At 43.0% G+C, this 26,951-nt stretch overlaps 1 protein-coding gene across 1 annotated transcript in view; it reads right to left on the bottom strand.

Annotated features, from left to right (window-relative positions):
• The window catches only part of LOC147676766 (palmitoyltransferase ZDHHC1-like), a 452,133-nt gene that overhangs the window by 101,077 nt on the left and 324,105 nt on the right, over positions 1-26,951 (bottom strand). Inside the window, exon 5 of the mRNA XM_086945205.1 lies at positions 11,707-11,818. Coding sequence (XP_086801331.1) covers positions 11,707-11,818 — 112 coding nt within the window. The remainder of the gene's footprint in view (positions 1-11,706; positions 11,819-26,951) is intronic.

Genomic DNA, 26,951 nt, shown 5'->3' with positions numbered 1-26,951 from the left:
TAAGCTCCCTTTTAGAAGGAAAAGGAGTTGAGTCTGGATAATCCCACAGGTTACCCATCCCCATTGTCAGGGTATCTTTAATATACTGGAGCCATCTGATCTTCGCAATTGAACCAGCTCCCTGAAATCAAGAAGAGCTCTAGCATAAAGAACAAGTTTAGGGGTGGCCCACAGCCGTCTCCAGAGGGCTATAGGCCTGAATCTAGCTCAATGTGATGGCAACCCAAGTCCAGAAATAAGGGCACCAGTGGGGAGGATTGTGGTAGGCCTGTTAAGGCCCTCATAAATTTGTTTTGGGCTTTAGCCAGGTGGGTTACATCCTCGTCGCCCCATAATTCTGCACAGTATAAAACAGCGCTTACCACTTTGGTGTTATATATTGTGAGGGCAGGGGCTATAGGTTTGGTGTGTGACAGACTGTGTTCTTAAAGAAGGACCCCAGCAAGCTGTGCATGCTTCAAAGAAAGCATGTCAATTTGCGGCTTACAATGCAGCTTCTTGTTTAAAGTTATCCCCAGATAGGTAAACACATCTGTCTGCTCTAGAGGAACGTCATTCATATAGACTTTGCCCCTTACAACCTTTGATTTGTGGAGAACCATAAATGTTGTCTTGTCCACGTTAACCACCAGCTCATGATCGCGGCAGAACTCCTCAAAGCAGGACAGAGCCACCTGTAGCCCAGATTGGGTCTTACATAATGTCAATGTGTCATCCGCAAACATGAGTAGAGGGAATTTCATTTCCCCTAGAGTTGGAGCGTCTGTGGGGCATGTGGGATAATATTGCACTACCCTGTCTATGAATAGGGAAAACAAGGTAGGCGCGAGAACGCATCCTTGATGCACGCCCTTTGTCACCGGGAATTTATCTGTGACCTCTCCATGAGAACCCCATCTAACCTGGGTGTGGTTGGAATCATGGAGCTTGACTAACATCTCTAGCAGCTCCAGGGGCATCCCCACTTCTAAGAAGGATCTCAACATTTTATTTCGTGGGACAAGGTCAAATGCTGACTTTATGTCAATAAATGCCGCATATAGTGTGCCTCCCCCTACGAGGACAACGCTCCAATAAATCATCGCAAACCCCAGTACCTGGTCAATTGTACTTGTACAGGGCCGAAACCCTGCCTGCAGGGGGGATAAAATCTTGGCATCCTCTATCCATAATTGGATCCGACCTAAAACTAATCTGGCAACAATTTTCTGTATGGAATCTATGAGGCTAATAGGCCTGTAGTTACCTGGCAATGCTCCTTCCCCCTTTTTATAAACTGGCATGATTACCCCACCTGTCCATGTGTCAGGGATACATGCACCTCTGGCGATGGAGTTAGCCAATAGGTAATATAAATCACCCAATTATCCTTATCATGGACGAATAAGTCCGCAGGCACACAGTCAGGCCCCGGGGCCCTGCCTCTGGGAACAGTAGAAAGAACATTCTCAACCTCAGAGTTACTAAATATCAAGGTTGGAATTGAGCTAGATATTTTAAATTTGTCCAGCATAATGTTGCTGTTAGGGTTAGAGAACTGGGCCTTAAAATACTCGGCCCACAGGTCTGGCGGGACATAGTTAATAGGTTTAAAAGGTGTCCCGTCGCTCCCCTATTTTACCAGCTGCCAGAAGTTAGTCATACTCTTCTCTTTACTAGCTTGGAGAAGATCGTTCCAGCGATGCTCATCCCACTCTTTTTTAGCCTTAAATTGGGTTGCCTTATCATTAGCCCTTGCGGCCTTCACTTCTCCCATGTCTCTAGATCTAATGGCCCTGGACAGCAAGCAATACGCCTCTTTGCAATTTATGACGAGGAAGCCTGTATTGCCCCTACCTCTGCTTTCTTTTTACTGGTCTTAATAAAAAAAGGTTTTAAGATTAGATAACAGATCACAATGAATCTGCAGGGAAATTAAATCAATGTTCGACTGTGTGGGGCAGCTTTGTAAGCAGGAGACTGATTGTCCGACCAAATCCTTCATTGCAGCAAGATCCCCATCATTATCAATAAGCCTGGACCATCTTACTCTCCTCATATCGTTAGATAGAGAAACCCCTGGAAGGGGTTCGCCTACCTGCTTTATACTGGGGTCATATGGTATCAAAGCCTTTATTAACAAAATCAATGGATCATGGTCACTTTCCAGGCGTTCGTGAACACTCATGTCAATTAAAGAATTCCATGATTCAACATTTAGGAGAATATATTCAATGCGGCTACTCCTCCCGCCATTTTTAAAGTGCAAGCACCCTTCCTATCCGAGTCAGTCCTCTCATTTACAGCTCGCACACCCCTTTCCAAACACAGCCCTTTAAATTGGAGGGCTGCTTCTGTCCATTTTTTAACTGGGCACAAATCTAAGCTCGGAATACCCCACTGCATGTCCTCAGCGGCATTTAGCTTGCCATACTCTGAATCCAACGGTTGAAAGGTGCAATTAAAATCTCCCATAATTATCCAATTACACCCTGCCCTCCAATTCTCTAAGAAACTGTCAAGGTGGTCAACAGTCTCAGATCGCCTCCCTCCCGGTAAACCTCTGGCGTACATATTAATAACCAAGGTGGCGGGGGCATGGTTCACCCAAAGCGATATTGCCAAGATATCTGGGCTATCAATGGTCACCTCTTTAACCATTAACCCACTTTGCTGTCTCACCCAACAAGTAAGACCACCTGAGGTTCTGCCCCTCCGCCCCCCTATCGCTGGCTTAGAGAATTTTAAAAACCCAGGATAATGGACCTGGTCCATAGACCAAGTCTCCTGAATTGTCAGGAGATTGAACTGATCAACAAACCCGGCCCATTAACCTGATATAGTTTTAGATAAAAGACCTGCGATGTTCCAGGAACCTACAGTCATAACTGGCAAATGTACGTCTAGCCTGGGACTGCCTAGAGGGGAGGTGGGCATAAGTTCCTCCTCCGCCTGCATACCACAACCCGGGGGGCACTGATTAATTATATGAACCCGTGGATGTGAGATAACCTTGTTTACCTGCTCTTTCCTACTCTGTCTCTCTTGGGTGATACTGCCACCCCCTTGGTGCCCTATATTGTTACATAATACATCCCCCACTGGAGAGATCGCTCTAGATCTAATGGGAGGCACAGATAAATTACAAGGGGGGTAACCGTATCCTTGTCCCACCGGGACCCAGGGAAGACAAGGTACAGCGGGGATACTAAAATCAGAACCCGGCAGTCAATCAATATCTTGGAGTGAGGTTAGGGCGTTAAATCGATTGTAAAGGGGAATGGGGTGATTAATTTGGCTGAGTGGTTGTAAAGGCCATAGCCCTCCTTCATACCTAGGAGTGGGCATAGGGTGGTAGAAGTACCCCAGGGGAAGGACAGAAATACAATCTCGAGCAACAGCATCTCCCGCCCTCTCCAGAAATTGCTGGACCGACCCAGGGGAGCCAAAACTTAAATCACACAATCTCCCCGAAATGACTTGTGTGCCTTCCCAATCTAGGGTACTCTACGTACCATTTTGAATTCTTTAAACAGTTGATTGTTGAGCCCCGTCCTTGAACTCAATGGATGTAAGGCCTTGTTTCTTAATGCTGGCCAATCCTCAGTTACCAGCGGCGCCAGCTTAGGGACATTGCCCCAAACTATAGAGTAGGGGGTGGCTTCATGAAGAGATGCAAAAAAGATGGCCCATTTTGTACGTCTGGTGGACCTGGTAGATTAAGGGGATGCGATTAAGGCAGATTGCAACCCAGTTGAAGAAGGACACCCTGTAGAGAGGAAGCCAGATGGCTAGAATCGTGAGCTGGAACAGGGAAATATTGTTCTTCGGGGACAACCCCTCTTGCTATCTGTTCTCCACCTCCACCGTGTAGGACACCACACCCTCCAACTGTCTGTGCTGCAACTTGAATCGAGGAAGGTTGTAATAAAGCCTGTTCTAATTTACTTAGTCTACCTTCTATCTGGCTCAATTTATGGGTCAGAGGATCAAGAACATATGGCCCCCAGTCCTATCAAAAGTTTACCACTATGAATAAAACTGCTGGACATTCAGCACCTGACTACAAAGAATTATTTAATAATGTGAACCTATAAAAGATCCAGTACTGCAGAACCAGAATAAAGGCCCAATCTGGTTGTCTGATTGTTAAGCATAGTCTGAGACAGTGCAGTGTTTTCAGTCTACTCTTCAGAGTTAGAACTTTGCTTCTTCAGCTCTTCGTTGTGCCACTGGTTCCAAGCTATACCCAACTGATGAGCCCCAATTCAGGGTGAAATTGGTCTGGGGTTGTTTTTGTTCCGGTTCAGGGGGAACCAGGCCTGGTACTTCAAGCTGGACTGTTCCTTTTGGAGCAGGGTCGATAATTATTTGCATTTGGCTGGGTTCAAACTGAGGTGGCATCCTGAGCAAAAGAATGATGGGTTGGAATGCTACCCCAACTGATTGCCAGTGATTAGACAAATTGCAAGCATTCCGCCCACCACCATTTGCTTGTTTGCAATTTGGCCCCTACCACAAACCCAAAGATTTCTGTGGTACACGGACTCAAAACCGAACTACGTAGTGGCAACTTCAATTTTCCTTCTGGTATGTGAGAAATCACGATGCAAGGTGACATCCTGAACGAACAATCTACTTGAGGATAGATTTGTTAGTCCATCTGCTAAGACGTTATTAGCATTTCAGGCTAGGTGTACAAATCTTAGGAATTGTGATTTCCTAATTGTGATTTTGTCAGAATCGCGATTAGGAAAATGTTATTCCGAATGTCTGACCTCATTGACTTTCGTTTAGGGATTCATTGTGGGTCTATATAAAACTTATATAAGGCAAATGCTACTTACCATTATGCATCTGTTCTTGGCATGTAGGGCTTCTGACATTCATATCTTAGCATAGATCGCCGCCTAGTGTTGGGCCGGATGTTTGCACCTTGTTGTCTTGGAAGAGTCTTCGAAGTATCACGAGATAGGTGACTCCTCCCCTGGACTACAGTGCGCATGGGCATCTTCTCCATCTTCAGATTGTTTTTCGCCATTGTGGCAAAGATGGAGTATAGGAAGTAGGAGATGACCATGTAAATGTATGTAAGGCAGATAACCATGCAGCTGAGACAGGCGCCGGGGAGGAGGGTGGTTATATGAATGTCAGCAGCCCTACATGCCAAGAACAGATGCATACTGGTAAGTAACATGTGCCGTTCGAGGAATGTGGGCTGCTGAATTCATATCTTAGCATAGACTGTATAGCAGTTTCTCCGCTAGCGGTGGTCGCCTGTATCAGCTGCAGTGGTTTGAAAAAGAGTTTGAAGGACAGCCTGGTCCACAGCAGCTTGTTGCTTAGCTTGCACGTTAACACAGTAGTGTTTAGTGAAAGTGTGTATGGTAGACCATGTAGCTGCTTTACATATGTCTTCTAGGGGAATATTTCCTAGGAAAGCCATGGATGCCCCCATTTTACGCGTTGAGTGGGCTTTTGGGGGAACTGTTAAAGTGCCCTTTGCCTTTTGATAGCACATTTGAATGCATTTAACTATCCATCTGGCTATTCCTGCCTTGGAAATGGGATTACCCTTATGTTGTGGTGAAAAAGCGACAAATAGTTGCTTTGTCTTTCTGAATGATTTTGTTCTGTCAACGTAATATAACAGAGCTCTTTTAACGTCTAGTGTGTGTAGAGCTCTTTCAGCCACGGATTGCGAGTTTTGAAAGAAAACTGGCAATTCTATGGACTGATTGATGTGGAAAGTGGATATAACTTTTGGCATACATTTAGGGTATGCACGAAGCACTACTTTATTGTGGTGTATTTGCATGAAAGGTTCCTGTAATGTTAGTGCCTGTAGCTCACTCACTTGCCTGAGGAAGGTAATAGCAATTAAAAATGCCACCTTCCATGTTAAGAATTGTAGTTCACATGAATGAAGTGGTTCGAAGGGGGGTCCCATGAGTCTGGTAAGTACTATGTTTAAGTTCCAGACTGGAGAAGGGGGATGATTTGGAGGGATAATTCTTTTAAGTCCCTCCATAAAAGGTGGGATTCTGAATAGGGACATATGTTGTCTGTTTTGAAGATATGCTGCTATAGCAGCACGGTGTAGCCTTATGGATGAGTATGCTAGGTTACATCTCTGAAGATGTAGCAGGTAACAGATTACATTTTGGATGGAGGCATCCAATGGATTGATTTGGCTATTATTACAATAAATTACAAATCTTTTTCATTTAGCTGCGTAGCATGCTCTGGTAGTGGGACGCCTTGCTTCCTTGATAATGTTCATACAGTCTGGAGGCAAGTTAAGATTTCCGAACTCTAAGACCTCAGGAGTTAGATCGCTAGGTTCATCTGATTGGGATCTGGGTGCCTGCTTTCTCCATGGTTCTGTGTTAGCAGTTGTGGCGAGAGGCGCAGTCTTTGATGAGGAACCACTGAGAGTTCTAGGAGCATTGAGTACCATGGCTGTCTTGCCCATGTGGGAGCCACCAGGATCATTGTGAGTGACGGTTGCCTTAGTTTGCCTGCCACTAATGGAATCAGTGGTGTTGGTGGAAAGGCGTACGCAAATCTGCCTGACCAGTTCATCCATATCGCATTGCCTTGTGACAACGGGTGTGGGAACCTGGCGGCGAAGGACGGGCATTTTGAGTTTTCGTTTGTGGCAAACAGATTTATGTCTGGATGGCCCCACTTTTGAAAGAATGGTTGGAGAACTTGAGGATGAATCTCCCATTTGTGTACTTGCTGACTGTGTCAGCTTAGTAGGTCTGCTATCTGGTTGTCTATTCCTGGGAGGTGTTCTGCCAGGAGATAAATGTTTTGTGGAATTGCCCACTTCCATATGCTCTGTGCTAGGTGAGATAGTTGCAGAGAGTGTGTCCCCCCCTGTTTTTGGACGTGGCTGTCATGTTGTCCGTCCGGATTAACACAGCCTTGTTGCGCAAGTATTTCTGAAAGGCTCTCATTGCTAGGAATACTGCTAGTAACTCTAAGTGGTTTACATGTAGTGTCTTTTGTTTGACTGTCCAGAGACCTTGGACTGTATATTGAAGGAGATGGGTTCCCCAACCTGTCAGTGATGCGTCCGCTGTTAATACTACCTGTGAAACTGGCTCTTGCAACAGTCACCCCTTGGAAAGGTTTTGTGGGTTCCACCAGTGCAGAGAGCAGTAAGTGCGACTGTCTACCACCACTAGGTCTTTTAGTTGTCCTTGAGCTTGGTTCCACTGGCGTGCTAGGCATTCCAGTAAGGGGCGCATTTGAAGCACAGTATGAGGGAGGCCATCATGCCTATATGCATGAACACTCGAGCTGGCAGGGAGTGTTGTGGCTGACATTTTTGAATGAGACATTGTATGTTGGCTATCCTGGCTGGATTTGGATATGCCTTTGCTACGGAGTTGTCTATTGTTGCTCCCATATATTGCTGTATGTGGGAGGGTTGCAGATGTGATTTGGGGTAATTTATGGAAAATCCTAGACTGTGCAGAAGCTGGATTGTCTGTGAGGTATGGCTGGCACACTGAGTATGAGTTGGCTTTTATGAGCCAATCGTCGAGGTAGGAGAACACATGGATGTGTTGCCTCCTGAGGTGTACTGCTACTACTGCTAGGCATTTTGTAAAAACCCTTGGTGCTGTAGTTACCCCGAAGGGGAGAACTTTGAATTGATAGAGCTGATTCTCTATTGTGAACCTGAGGTATCTCCTGTGAGCCAGATGTATGGGGATGTGAAAGTATGCATCCTTGAGGTCTAATGTGGCAAGGAAATCGCCTTGCTGGAGTAGTGGGAGTACCTTTTGTAGAGTGATCATATGGAAATGATCTGAGAGTATGTATTGGTTCAAAGGTCTGAGGTCTAATATTGGTCTGAGGGAGACGTCTTTTTTGGGAATGAGGAAGTATAGAGAGTATACCCCTGTCCCTTGATGTTGTAATGAGACTGGCTCTATGGCACCGTTTTCCAGCATGGATAGCACCTCCTGTTGCAACAGCGTAATGTGTTCTTTGGACAGTGGACGGTGTTTGGGCGGTACGTTGGGTGGAGTAGAAGTGAATTCCAGGCAGTAACCATACTGGATAATTTGTCTCACTCACCTGTCTGTAGTGATAGCGTTCCAGACTGGTAGGAATGGTGTTATTCTGCCTCCGACTGGTGTTAAGTGGTCTGGAGGGAGTGTGAAAAAGTCACTGTTTGGTGGCGGTGGAGGCTCGGGTGTTATTATTACTACGTCCTCTGCCCTTGTTATTGTTCCCTCTATAACCTCCTCTATTGGAGCCTTTATTAAAGGTGCCTTGTTTAGTACTCTTGAATGATGAAGAAGTTTGGGATGTGTTGCCTCTGCCTGAGCCTCGAAAGGAGGAGCGACGAAAGGAGCTCCTAGACTGTTGAAATTGAAGTGCACCCATGGACTTAGCGAAGTCAGTATCTTTTTTCATCTTTTCTAAGATGGTATCAACGGCAGGGCCAAATAAAAAATCCTGGTTAATGGGTTGATTGAGTATGGTAGATTGCACTTCATTTTTAAATCCTGAAATGCGGAGCCAGGCATGCCGGCGTAGTAATACACTAGTGTTGACAGACCTAGCGGCTGTATCAGCTACATCAGATACATCAAGGGCGCATTTTATGGATGCGTTAGTGATGAATTTCCCTTCCTGTATTAGGTCGTTTGCTTTTGCCTTATAGGGTTCTGGTAGGTGTTGTAATAATCCCTCCAGTTGGTCATAGTGTGCTCTGTCATATCGTGCTAGGAGAGCTTGGGTATTGGCAATCCTCCAGGTACTTGCTGCCTGAGAGGCCACTCTTTTCCCTGAGGCTTCTAACATTTTTGACTCCTTGTCAGGAGGGGGAGCATCACCTGTTTGCAAATTTGCTCTCTTCCTAGCATTAGATACAACAAGGGTGTCTAGTCGTAGCTGAGACCGGATATAAGAGGGGTCTGTAGGGGCCGGTTTATATTTTTTCTCAATTCTTGGACTGAGGACTGGCGCCCTGGCTGGGTCTTTAAAGATGTCTGGTGCGTGCTTTAGTACTCCTTTTAGCATAGGGAGTACACATACACTCTTCTCTGATGTTGGGAAGGTGTTAAATCGAAAATCCTCCTCTATAGTGTCAGTGTGCATGTGTACCCCATGATACTGAGCTGCATTGTCCACTAGCTGGTTAAAAGCGACAGTGTCGTCAGTAGGAGATGGCTTTGTGGGGTATGGAGAGGGATCGGGTATGGGTTGTGTATATTATGTGTCATCGGGATCATTATGGTCACTCCATGTGTCATCCTGGTTTCCTTGATCGTCAGGTTGTATAAAATCATCCTGAGGATCTTCACCAATGTCTTCTTCCTCATCATATTCTATAGGTGTAGGAGAATATGGAACATAAGGCATGTTAGGAATGAAAGGAGGAGGTGTGAAAGGTCTTGAAGGGGATGTGCCAAAGTCCTTTTTCTTAGGAGAAGGGGCTTCAGTGTCCAGTCTTCTCTTGCTTTTATTGTAGACTGATATATGTCCTGTATCAGGGTGTATATACAGTCTCTGTTGTTCCGGGCACACTGAATCTGGATGAAAAAGTTCTTCCTCCACTCTCCGTGGCTTCGGCGCCGCGGTTTTTGGATCAGTCGCCTGCTTGTCTTTTTTTTTTTTGGTGAGTTTCGGACTCGACGGATTTGTTTGGGTCAATTGTCTTTTTAGGCTGGACATCTTTTGTATGATGGGCAGCCTTCTTTGGCTCGACGACCTTTTTTCGCTCGACTGCTTTCTTCGGCTCGACGGCCTTCTTCGGCTCGACGAAGGTCTTCGGATCAACGACCTTCTTTGGGTCGACTCCCTTTTTCGGATCGACGACCTTCTTGGGATCGACGGTCTTCTTCGGATCTGCGACCTTCTTGGGATCGACGGCCTTCTTCGGATCGACTACTTTCTTGGTGTCAATGCCCGTTCTCGGCTCTGCGGCCGTTTTTGAGTTGACGGCCTTCTTGTGCTCGACAACTTTTTCGGGTTGAGCGGTTTTGCTCGATGCCGAGGCCACTTTGGGAAGTGTTTTGCTCGGTCCCGAAATACCGGAAGGCTTGGGTGTGGTCTTCGGAGCTGAGCCGGAAGGCGGGGCTTCTGAAGCGTTGTTTCGGTCGTAGCTAAGGCTTTTAGGCGATGCTTTGACCGGAGCCATGTCTGGAGGTGGAGGCGGGGTAGGGACTTTGGTACTCACGGTTTGCCCCGGTGTGATCTGGTCATAGGAGTCCGACTGGTCCTCTACGCCTCTGGGAGTTCATGTTCGTTGTGAATATGTTTTCTGGTTCTGGTGCCTGCCGCTGGATCGCTTGTCGAGCTGCTCTTTGGTTCCGGATAGTTTTCTTTGACCGGAACAGAGAACAAGCTGGACAGTGTTCTTCGTTGTGCTCCGGAGATAGGCACCTGTTGCCGACTTTATGCTGATCACTGTGTGGAAATTTGGAAGCACACTGTGGGCATCTTTTAAAATGTGTCCTTTCCATCGGCAGGAGGCCCACGTGGCGTCGAAAAGGCCCAACGGCCCGCATCGACGACCAGAGAGAGATGGAAGTGTTTTTGAGTCGAGGGATACCGAGCGGAAACAATACCTTTGAATTTAGTAGGTTTTGGCTATAGAAAGTTGAAAAACTTCGGTCCCGAAGTTGGAGCTCTCAAAGTGCATCCGAACCCAATGGCGGAAAAAACAATCTGAAGATGGAGAAGATGCCCATGCGCACTGTAGTCCAGGGGAGGAGTCCCCTATCTTGTGATACTTCGAAGACTCTTCCAAGAAAACAAGGTGCAAACATCGGACCCAACACTAGGCGGCGATCTATGCTAAGATATGAATTCAGTAGTCCACATGCCTCGAACATAAATAAATAAATATTAATGAAGTAGGTTGCAGTTTACGACCCATTAGGAATCAGAGCCATCACAGGGATGGTGCCTGCTGAGGTCAGAAGTCCACCATGTCTGCGAGTGCTTTTTGGTAAAGCGATCTTTTTATTTTGTAAAAGCAGCCAATTTACATTAAAAGAAAACGAGATAAGTTTAAAAAGAATTATTTGTAGTCGCTATGGGGTCTGTTGAGGACCCCTTCTCCTATGTGAATGAGTTATCACTAGTTTTAAACTGGTGGTAAAATATTACTGTTTGGCGACCAGAATTCGGTCGCAAAACAGTTATACATACCATAAGGATTCAGCATTCCTAAACACGCCCCTTCCAAGTGCTGATTTGCAAATGCAATTTGGTAACACATTACCAAATCGCATTTTGTTCATTTGAAATACCATTTTTGCAGTCACACACTGCTCGATTTGCCACTAAAAAAAGCTTTGTACATCTGGCCCTAAATCTTTTAGCCTCTCATAGTGATGGAGAAGATGTGATGCTGCTAATAATTAAAGGGTCTAAAGCAGGCATTGTCAAGATCTCTAATAAACATTACGCATACAAATATCTTTTGAGGTTCCCTACATACTGAGTAATAACTCAGCAGTTTGATGGAATGTTCTTTGTGAATTGGAATAACACATGTCGCATATCTGCACATGAATAACTTTTCTGGTGACTGTTGTTCTAATAGCAGCCATGACTCTTTACAGTAAAGCATTTCCAAGTCTGGTCAGTAATATAACCATAGTAACATGGTGCAATACATTCAATGTGAGTTATGAAAACACTCTAATGACACCTGCACTTCACACAGCATGAACATGCACCTATGCTCACCTGCAGGCTCTTCTGCGGTTCTTCCTGCCGGGGGCTGAATGAAGAGCTGGGTTCAAAGTCACCTTTCTGTTTATCATCTTTAATGGCTTTATTTATGTACGAATTTGTCAGGCTGAAATCAAAATGTAAAGAAAGCGATGTTCAGTATTCTTCGAAGCTACATCCTTGGGCTCAGTAATGATTTTTAGAGGGACATCAAGTACTAGTTGTGGATCTGCGAAACTTCAGTACCAACATTCTCTCTGTAAAATCTCTAGGTTGCTTACCAGCTAGTTTTGCATTTTATAAGCTCTCCTACATAGGTTATCTAAAATATACAGAATACAGTTCGCACTATATCATTACTCCTTATACAAGAATAACCCTTATACCAACCCTTATAAGTATCTTATCAAACCTAGCACACGTCCCATCCTATTAACGTTGAGCCTCATCCAGTGACAGGCAACAGTACTGCACGGTGATTGGTGGCAGTCTCCTCAAAGGCATTTGAGCTTTCTGTGTCTTTTACCTGGTGACATTAAACGTCCATTTCCTCTGGGAACATTTCCAGGGGTCCCTGAGCAGACAGGGGTTAGTAGACCCAGCGTGTAACAATGAGGGCCTTTTACCACAAGTGAAAACACCTTCAGCACTTCACCCTCAGCGTGGTGAAGGTGAACGGTCCCTAAAGGGGATATGTGGTTTGTAGCTCATTGGAGCATCCAATCTCATTCAATGAATCGACGTCCAGCCAGTACTTTACTGTTCACACACAACACAATACTAACATACTAACCAGAGGGCATCAAGAGTAGGAGATCACATTCAGGCAGTACTTCGGTCATTTGGAAAGGCAGGCCATGGGACAGGCAATTCAGAGAAAGCTAGCCCTTTAGCCTTCATGGAGAGGTCTGGATGGGTAATGTTTGCGAGGCGTCGTATTGAACTTTGTTGTTAGCTGAGAGTACTTGGCCCCTCAATTGGTGAGTACCATCTTGGGTTTGTTGCCACCACTGCATGGTACCTGTCTCTGTGCTGTTCAAATTGGTAGACCGCGCCTGCAAGTGTTGGGCAGCAAGTTTAGGGTAGTGCTGCTCTAGGTGAGGCATGTCTTGTACTGAGCGAAGTTTGCTGTGTCTCTGCACCAGACAACATAATTTGGGCGCAGTCTGTCACTTGTGTGTTTGGGCATGCATGGTGGTCAGGGAGGTGCAAGCAATGCCAGTATCAAATGGAAAGAGGCTGCAACTGGGTTGTGCCGGTGTGCACAAATGGACTTTGCTTTCTAGTATCTTCCTTGGGGACAATCACAATCCCACAGATCAAAAAAAGCTACAAGTTCACCCTGGGTTACAGCAGTGAGTACTTGTTCATCTACGTTCCCTCAGACAGCGGAGAATGCTCTCATCTTTGGTACAGCACCTCTTCCAGTACTCAGGTTCATCACTGGGGATGAGAATATGTGGTCATGTTTCTTTAGTGCCTCAATAATTGCAGGCACTTGGTCTCTTAAGCGGAAACCCAAGATAGTTGGTATCTGCACTGCACCATCCTTAAGGGTACTCTGGCTTCAGCAGACATGTAAGGAAACCTACAGCTTATATTGGTAAAAAACAACCTAGGCAGACAAATTGATTGTCAAATAGATATTACAGATGCAAGGGACCATTTTCAAAGTGAGGTTTAAAAAACAAATTTTTTTGGCAAATACATCAAAAATTCATAAAATATTTCAAAGTAATTTCGATGAGACACACATCTAATAAAGATAGTTCAAAGAACTATAAATAGATACAAAGCATGAAAAACAATTACTATATAAAAAATACAATTTAAAAACCAAAATATAAAAGATATGTTCGTGGCACAGAAGTAATAAATCTCGACGCGCGTTTCGGCGGCCAGCGCCTTCTTCAGGACAAGCCACACAGTAACCTAAATAATAATAAACATCATATATTAAAACAAAATACTTTATCACATAAAATAAAGAACATTTACTGACTTCTAAGTAACAGATAACATTGTATTATAGCCAACATTTGTAAAACACCTCAAAGAGATTTGGTCCAAAGGTTATCTATAGACAAGCTCATTATAAAAATAGATACAACAAAACATCATAGTTTTCTGTGCTCATTTCTCTCAAACCCATAGTTACCAAAAATATGGACACTTGTTTAACAATTTTCCATAAGACCACATGAGATAAATGTAATTACTGATGAGACCCATGTAGTCAAGGATAGAACGCATGGAAAAAAGTTCAGCATAACATAAAAGGGGTGATTATAGTTGGAGTATTGAAAAGTGAAAGAGCTAATTGTAAGTGCGTCTATGTCTAGATAGCTTACTTACTTAAGTCTGTATACGTTAAAAGTTGCCAGATCGTATTATTTTTCAAGTAGAGAGTGGAGGATATAAAAGAATTCTATTAAAGGTGAGGATAATCCCGAATTCTTTGTTGCGCTGTAGTTAAATTTTTTTTATACATTTTAAATTTTCAAACTGTTAAACAGGCATCACACTCTCATACAAGGCTCTTCAATATTAACGGTTGTTATATGGCTATGTGGATATTTGACCTAGTTGTTCTGCCTATTTTATAGAAATCGATATTTCACATAAATAATAAGACATCTAAAAGGACTATGTAGATATCTGACCTAGTTATTCTACCTATTTATTTAAATCGATATTCCACTTAGATAGAAAGGCATCTAAAAGAACTATAGTACCGTTACCTAGGATGGTCTTAGTAATACAGCAGGAAGAGGTGGAAATATATTTACCAGTATTTTGGGTAGAGACACCTACAGCAGGATGTTGGTAATGTTCTCGTCCAAACACATAATCTATAAATAATAATGTCCCAGGGTTACAAATAGAGACCCTACGATGAAAACAGGGTACCTATTCAACTATAGCTGATGACAACATATTACATACCTAAAGAAAATAGATGTTCCTTTAAATACGAATAACAGCTGGGAATCGTTACGATGACTGTATTAGATTAGTTTGCAGGAAGTAATACTTTGGTTTAGACGTGAGTATATTGGCGGTCTGAAAAAAAACGAATTGACAAGAACTAATTGTCCATTTATTAAGATAACAAAGGTTACGTGGTTCATGAATACTCAAAAACGTTCTAATCTGAGATTTAGTACGCTAGTAGTTCGTGTCTTTTCCTAAAGCCACAATGACCTGATTAAAAGGATAAGTAGATAGTTCCACCGGGCTGTTTCTTAGAGCGAAGCCTCAATGTGCTGTGTTGGAGATAGAAAACGAACACACGGTTATCTACATTCCTCCAAAATAAAAGAGGAAGTACAGAGTAAACAGTATCTTGGTAATAGAAGCTATCAAAGTAGCCAATGTCGAGTTAGTACTGGTGATATCTAAACACGGTGAGATGGCAATGAGGTAGTATGCTGTTTCGGGACCACGTTAATCAAAAGTAGATGAATAAATGCTTTCAACACAAAAGCGACTTTGTGGAATCAGCCTGTCTACTGACTCAACAATGAAATATTGACACATATACTAATGTGCAAACCAAGATTAGAAACAAAACAATGATTATAGATTAAATAAACCTCGGATCAAGATAAACAGCTTCAATGGAAAAATCCAAACTACTGGCTCAGCGGCAAAATAATTATCTATTCAAAAACGCCTTTCTGCCGTCAAAAGATAGCGTATCAGCGTTTTAAAGGTTCAACATACCAGAAATAACAATATACGTCACATCAGCACGGCGACCTCACGTCTGGTAGCTCGAAATAGTGGATTTGTTATCAATTTACTTGAGGTTGCCTTAAAGCTTAAATGTAAGTCGGTGACGAATTACATATTCTGATTGAGGTCACGTGTAGCTATGTGTTATTGAAAACGTAATGTAAGGCGTCGAAATAGAACCAGGGCTTGCAGAGAAGGGACCAAAAGTCAGCTAGGGGCATACAGGGCATAGAAATAAGGATAGGACTTGTTCAGTCCAATCGCATGATCTTATATGTATGTAGTTAAGGTGGTCCTAAAGATTGAGAAAATATGTATTCAGATGATAAACGAATATTATTATTCTATCACAGATGGTAGGGTAAATATACATATATATACCAAAAGGGAAGACATCACCTATGGTATATAGACCATAATTAAACTAGAATACAGAATCAAAAGGAGGCACAAATGGTATATGGCATCAAGTGAGGTCATTATACGATAGCATTCTCCCAAGGAATTTCGCTGTTTAAACCATTTCTAAACGTATCCAGAGTAAAAATCCAAAAAACTTCACTTTTTTTCTGATCCGTCCACCACCTTTGGTGTCGGGTATGTTAATTTTTTCTAAAATACGCCATTTGAAGTTTTCAGGACTGTGGTTACATTCCAGAAAATGTTTCACTAATGAAGAAAGTAGTTTTTTTGTTTTTATCGCGGAGCGATGTTCCGTCAGGCGTGTTTGCACAGGCCTTGGCGTTTCACCAACGTATCCTAGGGAGCAAGGACACTGGATGAAATACACAACATTCGCAGTTTTGCAATTCCACATATTAGTGGCAGGGACGGTATATCAATTATGTGAAAATGTCTCACCTTCCAAAATGTTAGTACAGGATTTCCACATTGAACATTTGAATGTGCCTTTAATATTTTGACAAGTATGTATAGACTGCTGCATCAAGATACCTTGGTCAGAATAGCCAGTAAATCTTGAATAGACAATTTGATCTTTAATGTTTTTGTTTCGCCTATGGGCGAAAAGCGGTTTTTATAATTTTTGTTCTTTGGTACAGTTACTATTTAAAATATGCCACGAGGAGTTAATGACTTGTTTGACTTTGGCATCCAAAGTAGAATGTCTAGTGACACAAACCAATTGTGAGGTTTGTTTTTTCTGTTTCGTTCTTAAGAGATGGTCTCTGTCGAAGAATCTTGCTCTTTTATAAGAGTCCCTCACCAGCCGGTGAGGATAGCCTCTATCTAAAAACCTTTTTCTCATGTCGATAGCCTGTCTATCAAAATCTCTTGTATCTGTACAGTTACGCCTTACTCTCAAGAATTGAGAGAAGGGAATACTTTGCTTCTGATTGCGGGGGTGGAGGCTTTGAAAGTGTAATAAAGTATTCCTTGCCGTCGTCTTGACAAAGATACACCTTGAGTTTACCACCATTATGTATAATCATGATATCCAGATATTCCACTCTATCTGAGCTCACATGAGCTGTAAATTTAAGATTGGTATCTGCGGCATTTAGCCAGGCCAGAAATTCAAAAAGGATCTCTCTCCCACCGATCCAGACAAAAAATATATCATCGATATATCTGGACCAGTGGGAGACAGACTCAAAAAATGGGGCAATTTCATTGTAGATACATCTCTCTTCAAAAAAGGACATATAAATATTTGCCACCGATGGAGCTACAGAGGCGCCCATACTGATGCCTCTTATTTGGCGATACAGATTCTGGCCAAACTCAAAAATATTTTCAGTAAGTACTATCTTCAAATAGTCAAGTACAAAGGTTTTAGGACATGGTATATTAAATTTATCAATAAACCATTCAGTTGTTTCCATTGCTTCAATCAGGGGTATGTTACCGTATAAAGTGACCAAGAGATCACTGTCAGGATTAAAGTCAATATTTTCAACTTTTCCAATCATTGATCCAGTGTCTTTAATGTATGATGTTATCTTTGGGACAAAGGGGCGAAGGTGAAAAGCTACATACTTGGATAACGGTTCTGTTGCGGTACCTATCGTAGAGACTATCGGTCTATAGGGAGGGTTCACAAGATCTTTATGCATCTTGGGGAGTCCATAGATGCAGGCAGTTTTCCCAAGATTAAAATTTAAATAATCAAATTCTTTTTGGGTAATTTCTCCTCTTTCTTTTGCATTAATAGTCAGAGATCTAATATTTCTAGTTATGTTATTGAAAGAATTTGATCTAATCTGAGTATAAAAGGTAGTGTCATTTAGCATTTTTAACATATTACGTTTGTAGTCGTCAGTGGCTAGGACACCGATTTAGCCACCTTTATCACTATTTTTAATAGTGATCTGACTATTTTTAGCCAAGGATTTTAGTGTATCATATTGGTTTTTATTTAGATTATAGAGTGGTTTAGGCACAAACCTAACTGTTTCTTCTAACTATCCCTCGCAAAGAACTTTCAATGCTAAACAAATGTAAATGTAAATGTAAGGTGTTTTGTAGCGCGCTCAATTACTACCGGAGTATCCTGGCGCGAATGACCGCTGGGGAACCCGTCCTGGCTTTCCCTGTGAGATGGTCCCATGCTGGGTATCTCCAAGGTGAAGCCAGGCATCCCCGGCGTCTGTGGGGGGCCGTTGTAGCGATGAGGCAAGCTAAATGCCCAGAGTTACCGAGTGTGATCACTGCCCAAAGTGGGCACCGAGGCGAGAATTATCAGTCCGCTGACCCTGGTCCTCGACCCTGCCGCGTCGGGAATCGAACCCTGGTCCCGGGCCGTTCTCAGCCTCCGGGTCTGCCGCCTCTAACCAGTGAGCCACACCTCGCTACAAGTAAAACGCAATCAACCACAGCCTTTTTTAGGGAACCGAGGGATGAATCGGGGATGACCAAGGGTGCGCTTTCAAGCGCAGAACCGAGGAGGCTACAAGCCTCAACATCACTACCAACAGGAGGAACCCCAGTTTGTGAGGGAAACATGCAGCCGCCAGTATTGGAAAGCAGGGATGTGATCCCCATTTTTAATTTATCAAAATCATTTTTAGATAAAGACAGTACCAATTTACTTGCAAAAGGTCTCTCTTTTGTGCCTCACTGTGGTGCGAATATTTTTGAACTTCATAGCGACATTATTTCCTTCTTTCACAAGATACGATTAAAAAAGTTCTTTGCGAGGGATAATACTGATTTTAATATAGATGGTATTCAAAGTTTGTCCCTTCCCTCTACCTTTAGTCCGTGCCTTGATCAATTGGGACCAGAAGTAGCAACTTTTGAACTTGTAGTCTTAAAAAAGTTAGAACAAACAGTTAGATTTGTGCCTAAACCACTCTATAATCTAAATAAAAACGAATATGATGCACTAAAATCCTTGGCTCAAAATAGTCAGATCACTATTAAAAATAGTGATAAAGGTGGCGGAATCGTTGTCCTAGCCCTGACTACTACGAACGTAATATGTTAAAAATGCTAAATGACACTACCTTTTATACTCAGATTAGATCAAAATTTTTCAATAACATAACTAGAAATATTAGATCTCTGACTATTAATGCAAAAGAAAGAGGAGATATTACCCAAAAAAAATTTGATTTAAATTTTAATCTTGGGAAAACTGCCTGTATCTATGGACTCCCCAAGATGCATAAAGATCTTGTGAACCCTCCCTATAGACCGATAGTCTCTACGATAGGTTCAGCAACAGAACCGTTGTTGTATTTCTATCTAGGACCCTAATTCGATATTCCCGATTCGTTTCCTTGTGCGGTTATAATCAATAATATTCTTACAAAGGCATAAGAATCATATCCATATTCAGTAATAGCCCATGCAGTCCAAAGCACAGCACGGCTACTCCCATCGACTCCTAGAAAGCACAACGCGAAACCAAGCCTCCAGCAGCCCGGGAAATTCCCCCCTGCTTTTGTTTTGATTTGAACAAGAACTCCTGGAGTCCAGCAAGAACTGTTAGTTCTTAGTGACGTCTTATGTCCAACCTTACGTCAAACCCGGCACCTTTCAGGTATAAAATACCAACAGTTGCCTTAAGCAAACTCACGGTGGTTTGGAGCAGAGGGCCATCTACTTGCCCGAGAGCCCAGCTGATGCGAGAGCCCACGGAAGCCGCCCCTCCCCTTTGACGCGCTGGAGAAGCTACTTTTTCTCACACCGAGAAAATCCAGCTCCGGTTTTCCTGAGTCAACCTTGTGGGTTGCTGGGAGATCGATTCCTGAAGAAAGAGATACCAGACCTCCCACATTCTATTACTAAGGTACGGAGCTGACTAAACCCTTAAAGAGAATTCTTGAATCAGAGTCTTGGCAAGAATAATCTTAACCAACTTAATTTAAACTGCTTCTTACTCCTTCCCAAGTATTAGGCTTAGGTCATGTACATCGGGGTAGGCGTAGTTAGAAGCACCAGTTGAGTACGTTAGTCAATGGTTTTATGTATGTATATATATATTTTATCTATTTTAAGTATCATATGGCTAAGAAACCATATCTATGCTTTTACAGTAATATTTCGTAATACTACTTTTACTGTACGCACTTTACTTCATAATAAGTATTGCAATTGTGGCAATTCATTTCTCTTGCATGAGAAAGAAGACTGCTCAATAAAAACCACCTTTTATTGAAAACGCTCGTGTCTCTATTTCTCTGCACTCTGGTGAAACTAAGTATGCACGATTGACTGAGTGAAATAGCTGCCTATTGTTTTCACACAACTCTAGAGATACACTCTATTCTGAGGGAGCAAAGTTGTCATGTTTGTACGGTTGTCAGAAGTTGATCCCTTCTTGTCAAATCCTGAGAGTTAACTCTTTCCTGAACATTCGAGAAAGTTTCTAGTGACCTCTGAGCTAGCTGGCGAAACTAATTAAGTCTAATATAGTTAATAGAGACCTAGTCGACCTCAGTCCTACGCCTACACTGCTGTTTATATTATTCCAATGCGCAGAGCCTATTGGGAATATAGGAACTACACTACATGGCGCCCAACGCTTGGTAAGGCGATAATCTAACGTAAGACACTAGAGTAACTCAGTCGTGCTTTTTCACACAGAACCCTTTTTCCGTAAAAACTCCAAAAGACGTCTGGAGTGGGTGAAAGGTTAATATCCGCAAGAACTTAGTAGGAAGAGATTGCTATGTATTAGTTTTTGGTTTAATCAACTTTGAAGGATACAGTGTTCCAAAAATATTGTGCACCTAATCTTTGTTTCCTTGAAACTTGATCTGCAACACAAAACTTTTTGTCAGTAAAAATGTCAGAAAGTGAAGAAGAAAGGGAGCAAGCTAGAATAGCAGCTCTACTCAGAGGATGACACAGCCATCCAAGCAAATCACCCGAGTGTTATACTCATTCCGGTCAACGTAAGGAGAACTATAACTCTTAAACTTATAAAAATGGACTGACATCACGTGGTGGTACAGTCATATTTGTGGTAGAGGCCCATGAATATCGGCAGACAGAGGTATTCTATTCATGGATACACTTTCCAGCAGCAAACTCTATAACAAAAGAATTCCGCTATTACAAAATAGAGGAACCTCCGGATATATACACTCCTTTCGAGGACGTTGAAATCACACTAAGTTACCAAGAGCACCTGCTCTGGTTTAATGGTGCCCTAAAACATAATAATCACATCACAAGGCACGGTCCACCAGGTAGACCAGGAGCAACGTGGCCGGTTCTAGCCAGCTACACACCACATCCAGACTGTCAGGATCAGCGCAATGTGGTGCCGCTGTCCGTGAGATGCGTGGCACATACCAGCTCTGAAACCCAAAGACTACGTTGCCCCTGATCCTTAGCGGCAAAACAGCGTGGTGACGTACGTTACACTGATTCATCAACTAAGTACCGGCAGCAGTGGAAGGACGGTGCCGATAATTCTTGCTGTGTTTTGGTGGCGTGGTCGGTAAGACGAGTTTTCGCTGGTGAAATCGTGAGTACAGATACTGTTTTCTTGTCGACACTCGCTCTCGGAATTGGACCGAGAGTGTCTCATTATCTGCGTTTGGAGGACACGCGGCTGCGTGTAGTATTTGTAGCTGTTTGGATTCCCCGGCTCTGCAGTGTCAACATTCGTTTTCTTTCCTGTTGGAAGAGAAAGATACGCTTTCTCATTGCAGGAGGAAAACGCTATTCCCAGGCCAAACAACATTTGGATATGAACTATTGATGAGTCTTCTTGAATAAGGTCATATTTCTTGAGCTGTTGGAGATTGCTAGCGGTTTGGGCTCAAATCGTTGGGCGAGTTTCTTACAGATTGCATCAATATGTACAAAGACTAAAACACGTTTATATATGTGAACTATCATTTATTATTTAGGGAAGGAACTGTGGTATGGTGAATTAACCTCACGTATTCTTATATGCTTTATTTGCACATCGTTATTTCATTGTTTTCTTCTGGAGAGAATCAACAGGGGGTACTTGATCAGAGGGAGCTTGTGACCAAGATTAGCACACAGAAATATTGTGGTATGTGATCTATGTTATTTGGTGCATACATCTCTCTCAACAAAGGAGGTATAGGTTTACAGTAAGATGTTCCTTATTTTCTTCTAGCTGGTGGCAGTCCCTGGTATTACCCTGTGCCTGTGCTCCTGTATTTAAAGACCTTATTATCTTCCTTTTCAGGTAGGGGTCTAGAAGTACACTTATGCGAGGATAGAGGAAGCGAATTAGATCTATCTTGTAAGAGACGAAGGGGGGGGGATGTTTTTCTAAACAACTGTCTTTGTCGTTTCAGATCTCCTTCCCTGGTGTTCCCTTCCTTTCCCGCGCTCTCAGGACTATTCTGTGGTCTGTGTTGTATTATCAGACTTCAGGGTCGTTGTGTGGGTGAGGGTTTAGGACTTTCGTCACAGCCCCGAGGAGTATAGGAGACGGAGCCTGACACAGACATTGATCAAATGCAAGCCCAGGAACTTTTAGTTCAACTAAAACTACTAATTAAAATACATAGACAATTGGTCCAATATGTCATGCGGACTTCAACAGTCCAACCAATAGTTAACATTCCACAGCCGACCCCTCATCAGGGGAACATAAACAAAATCACACCACAGAACATACAATCATGTCTTGGTAAAGTACCCACAAAACGGGAACAAATTCCATTCTGGTTGGCACAGAAAATTACTCAAATAGAAGCAGTATTTCCAGATACTACTCCTACTGAAAAACACAGAATTCTGACTATCTGTCTTCCAATGGGGATCGCACCACATGTTAACTTGAAACTTGGGGCACAGTCTTTGCTTCAATAAATACAAAAACCCATGGTGTTCCGTCTATGGCGGTTATACCAGATGTACTTAGACAGATTCAAAATGAATATGGGTCCAGAACCTGGTTTAACCCTGGGTATGAAATTATTGAAAGATTTCAAGCATGTCTCGGCTATATTATTAGCCAACATAAAAGGAGATTTTAAAAAACACAGTTGATGGACAGAATGCAGAACAATGTCTTACATTCACCCCAGTACAAAGATCTGGGCCTAAATCCATCATTTCTTTGCACTCCACACCACCCTAGGTCAGACAATGGCTATATGCAAATCAGCCTTGAGCCTGTGCCTCATGGGAACAGTCCAGCCCGAACTACCAAGCCATGTCTTTCTTAGACCGGAATCAAGCATCCAAGGACCGGTTTCTGGCTATCAGCCTTCTTCAGCCTGGATAGCTTGACTCCAGTGATGTGGAGAGCCTGGGACTCACGTCTGAGCATACCCAGCCCACTCGGGGTGAAAATTGCAAAAAAACACAGTTGATGGACAGAATGCAGAACATTGTCTTACATTCACCCCAGTACAAAGATCTGGGCCTAAATCCATCGTTTTTTTGCACTCCACACCACCCACACCACCCTAGGTCAGACAATGGCTATATGCAAATCAGCCTTGACCCTGTGCCTCATGGGAACAGTCCAGCAAAAAACCCCGAATGGGATGGGTATGCTCAGACGTGAGTCCCATGCACTCCACACCACTGGATTCAAGCAAGCCGGGCTGAAGACGGCTGGAATGCCAGAAACCGGTCCTCGGAAGCTTGTTTCCGGTCCAGGGAAGGCATGGCTAGGCAGTTCGGGATGGACTGTTCCCATGAGGCACAGGGTCAGACTGATTTGCATATGGCCATGTCTGAACTGGGGTGGTGTGGAGTGCAAAAAAACGATGGATTTAGGCCCAGATCTCTGTACTGGGGTGAATGTATGACATTGTTCTGCATTCTGTCCATCACCTGTGGTTTTTGCATTTGTCACCCCGAGTGGGATGGGTATGCTCAGACGTGAGTCCCATGCACTCCACACCACTGGATTCAAGCAAGCCGGGCTGAAGACGGCTGGAATGCCAGAAACCGGTCCTCGGAAGCTTGTTTCCGGTCCAGGGAAGGCATGGCTAGGCAGTTCGGGCTGGACTGTTCCCATGAGGCACAGGGTCAGACTGATTTGCATATGGCCATGTCTGAACTGGGGTGGTGTGGAGTGCAAAAAACGATAGATTTAGGCCCAGATCTCTGTACTGGGGTGAATGTATGACATTGTTCTGCATTCTGTCCATCACCAGTGGTTTTAACATAAAAGGAGAAGCATCATCTGTGGCGATCCGCCAGAAATTGAAGGAGACAGATATAGCAGAACAACCATTTGAACTTGCCAGAATCATAGAAAAATTCTATGAAGAACTAGAGAGAGATAGTTTGGGTGGGAAACCGGTAAAACCCCAACTAACTGAAAATCCTGAAAAAACCTTTATTAAAAATAATCTGAATACTCCAAAAAGGAGCTGGGAGGGTAATAAGCAGTCCACTCCCAGGGAAAAACGATTCCAGTCCAGAGGAAGGTCTGATCAACGGAGAGAAAAATCTCCAGACCGAGGAAACAAGTCTCCCCAAAGGGAACCCTCTGAAAAAAGATACAACCTTAGAGATAGGGAAAAATTGAGAAAACCTGATAGATATCAAGATATTGATACACGTCCCTCTCGATCACTCTCACTCAATCTTTCTCGATCTTCCTCACAGAAATCGGAAAGGAGAGGACGATCAGAACACAGAGAAGAGCACGTCAAGTCCAAAGACAAGGAACCTGCTCATCAAAGTAATAAATCACAATATCCCAGAAAGAAGGTAGCAAGTATTAAGATTAAACATGCCGTGGATTCTGAGGACACAGCGGAAAAACGGAGAGTGGGCCCAGAAAGTGCTAGACAGCGCAGCAGAAGTGACCATAGCTCGCAAGATCCTGATGAATCATCTGGAGACAGTGGACACGAATGAATACCTTCAGGTGGAAACTGCAGATACCAGGGTTAGCAAACCCCATAAAATATACGAAATAACATTACGTATAGAGGGGGACAAGACGAGGAAAGTAAGAGGTCTCTTTTGGGATAATCTTTCGAAAGGCTATGACATCCTGTTAGCTGAAAAAGACTGGCCACCAGAGTTTGTCAGGGAGTGCCCTCATGGCGAAGAAATAATTATGCCTGCCTTCTCTAATCATATACCAATTCATAAAAAATATACACTTGCAAGAAAATGGGCAGTAGCCCAAGCTTCAGCTTTATATAAAAACCATGTAGGATGGGATGAGGACTCACCTCACCACAAAATCCAGTTAAAAAATCAACCCACTGCACAAAGGCAGTACCCAGTTAAACAAGAAGCTAAAAAGCAGGTCAAGGAAATTTTAGATCAACTTGAATATTAAGGGGTGATTGAAACATGCACCTCACAAATGAACAATCCTTTGTTTCCTGTCTCCAAACCAGATGATTCATATCGTCTAGTTTTGGACTACAGACACCTTAACTCCTGTTGTAAAACATTTGCAGTACAACACTCACACAGTGCAGCACTAATGAATAACATTGTGCGCAAAAAATATAAAACGACATTTGATATCTATAATGGATTCTTTTGTCAAAACATTGCACCTGAAAGCAGGTATTTGACCACTTTCTCAATAATGGGGTCACAAAAACACTTCTGTCGACTCCCACAGGGATTCAAGAATAGCCCAGGATTATTCTCAGCAAGGGTAACAGAGTTACTACAAATCTACGACGATGAGGCATTATCCTATGTCGATGACATCTACCTCATGATGACCTGGAGACTCACTTAAAAAGAGTGAACACCATAATACTTGGGTTCGCTTCAGAGGGTTACAAATTCAACTTTAAAAAGTCACAAATTGCTCATCTAACTGTCCTATTTTTAGGATATGAATTATCAAGTGAAGCCAAAAGCCTGGCAGACAATTTCTTAGAGAAATGTGCTGTACTCCAAGCACCAAAAACTCTGAAGAATTTACAATCAATGCTAGGTTTCCCGAATTTCGGAAGAACATACATACTAAAATATGCAGAGAGAGTTAAACCTCTCTATGAATTAATAAGACCTGATTTCAAACCAATAAATTGGACTCAGAAACACACAGAAATTTTAAGATCACTACAAACAGACATGTTAACTAAAACAAAATTGCAAACACGTGAAAACACACGCAATCTTGTAATCAGAGTCATCCCAGGAAGATGCAGATTCACATACCTGACCTCTAATGAGGGAGAAACGGTACCTATAGCTTACAAATCACATTTGTACACTAAAGCTGAAATAAAATCCCGTTCTACAGAAAAAATTCTGATAGCGGTTCAAACTGCTGTAGCAAAAGAAAGAGCCGAAGCCCAAGGCAGAAGGATAACTGGTTTTACAGCAGAATCAGCCCTTGAGGCATTAACATGCACACGCAATTTAAATGCTGTGGCATTAGATCCAGAATGGATACAATGGGAAAATTCTCTTGCTGCAGAAGACGTGAAATTCTATTTTGACCCAAAACTGAAGAAACTAGATGATCTAGAGTACGAACAAGAATATCCTCTGCCAATCGAAATTCTGTCTCTAGAAAAGTATACTTGTGTAATCTACATGGACAGATTTGCACAACACTACAATGTAGTGGAAAAATCATACAAAGCAGCGTGCGCGATTGGTAAAGGTCGCTGGCGTTCTGGTAAATTCAGACCGATGATTACCAAAACTGAATCAATCAGAAACTGTTCAGCTCAGCGAGCTGAAATAAGATCTTTAAAGATGGCGCTTGAAAATGCCGATCGTGAATTCCCGACACTAATAGTGTGCGATTCGCATTTCTGCGTCAAGTCCTACAACAGTGACATGCAGACATGGAGCAAAAACGGTTACAAAGATGACACAGGTGCCACAATAAAGCATAAATTGCTTTGGGAACAAGTAGTTCTTTTAAAGAAAGAACTACAGAAGACACACGTGATACACGCACTGAGTCATCAACGTGATGGCGTTCATATTGCAGGGAATTCATTGGCTAACACAGCCACAGCTGAAGCGGTTCAACCGGCTTCCGTAGCCACTGAAAAGCGTTCAGAAAAACACAAATGGGGAAATCATGCTGGCGGTAAAAGCCTCATTAAAAGGAAATTATGCAGCATTACCTCTCAACTATTCACTCAGTAATACATACATAA

The sequence above is a fragment of the Lissotriton vulgaris genome, chromosome 12 (genome assembly GCF_964263255.1).
Source record: "Lissotriton vulgaris chromosome 12, aLisVul1.2, whole genome shotgun sequence".
Taxonomy (NCBI): domain Eukaryota; kingdom Metazoa; phylum Chordata; class Amphibia; order Caudata; family Salamandridae; genus Lissotriton; species Lissotriton vulgaris.
Note: the sequence above shows the minus strand (reverse complement) of the source record. Positions and strands in the feature narration are given on the sequence as shown.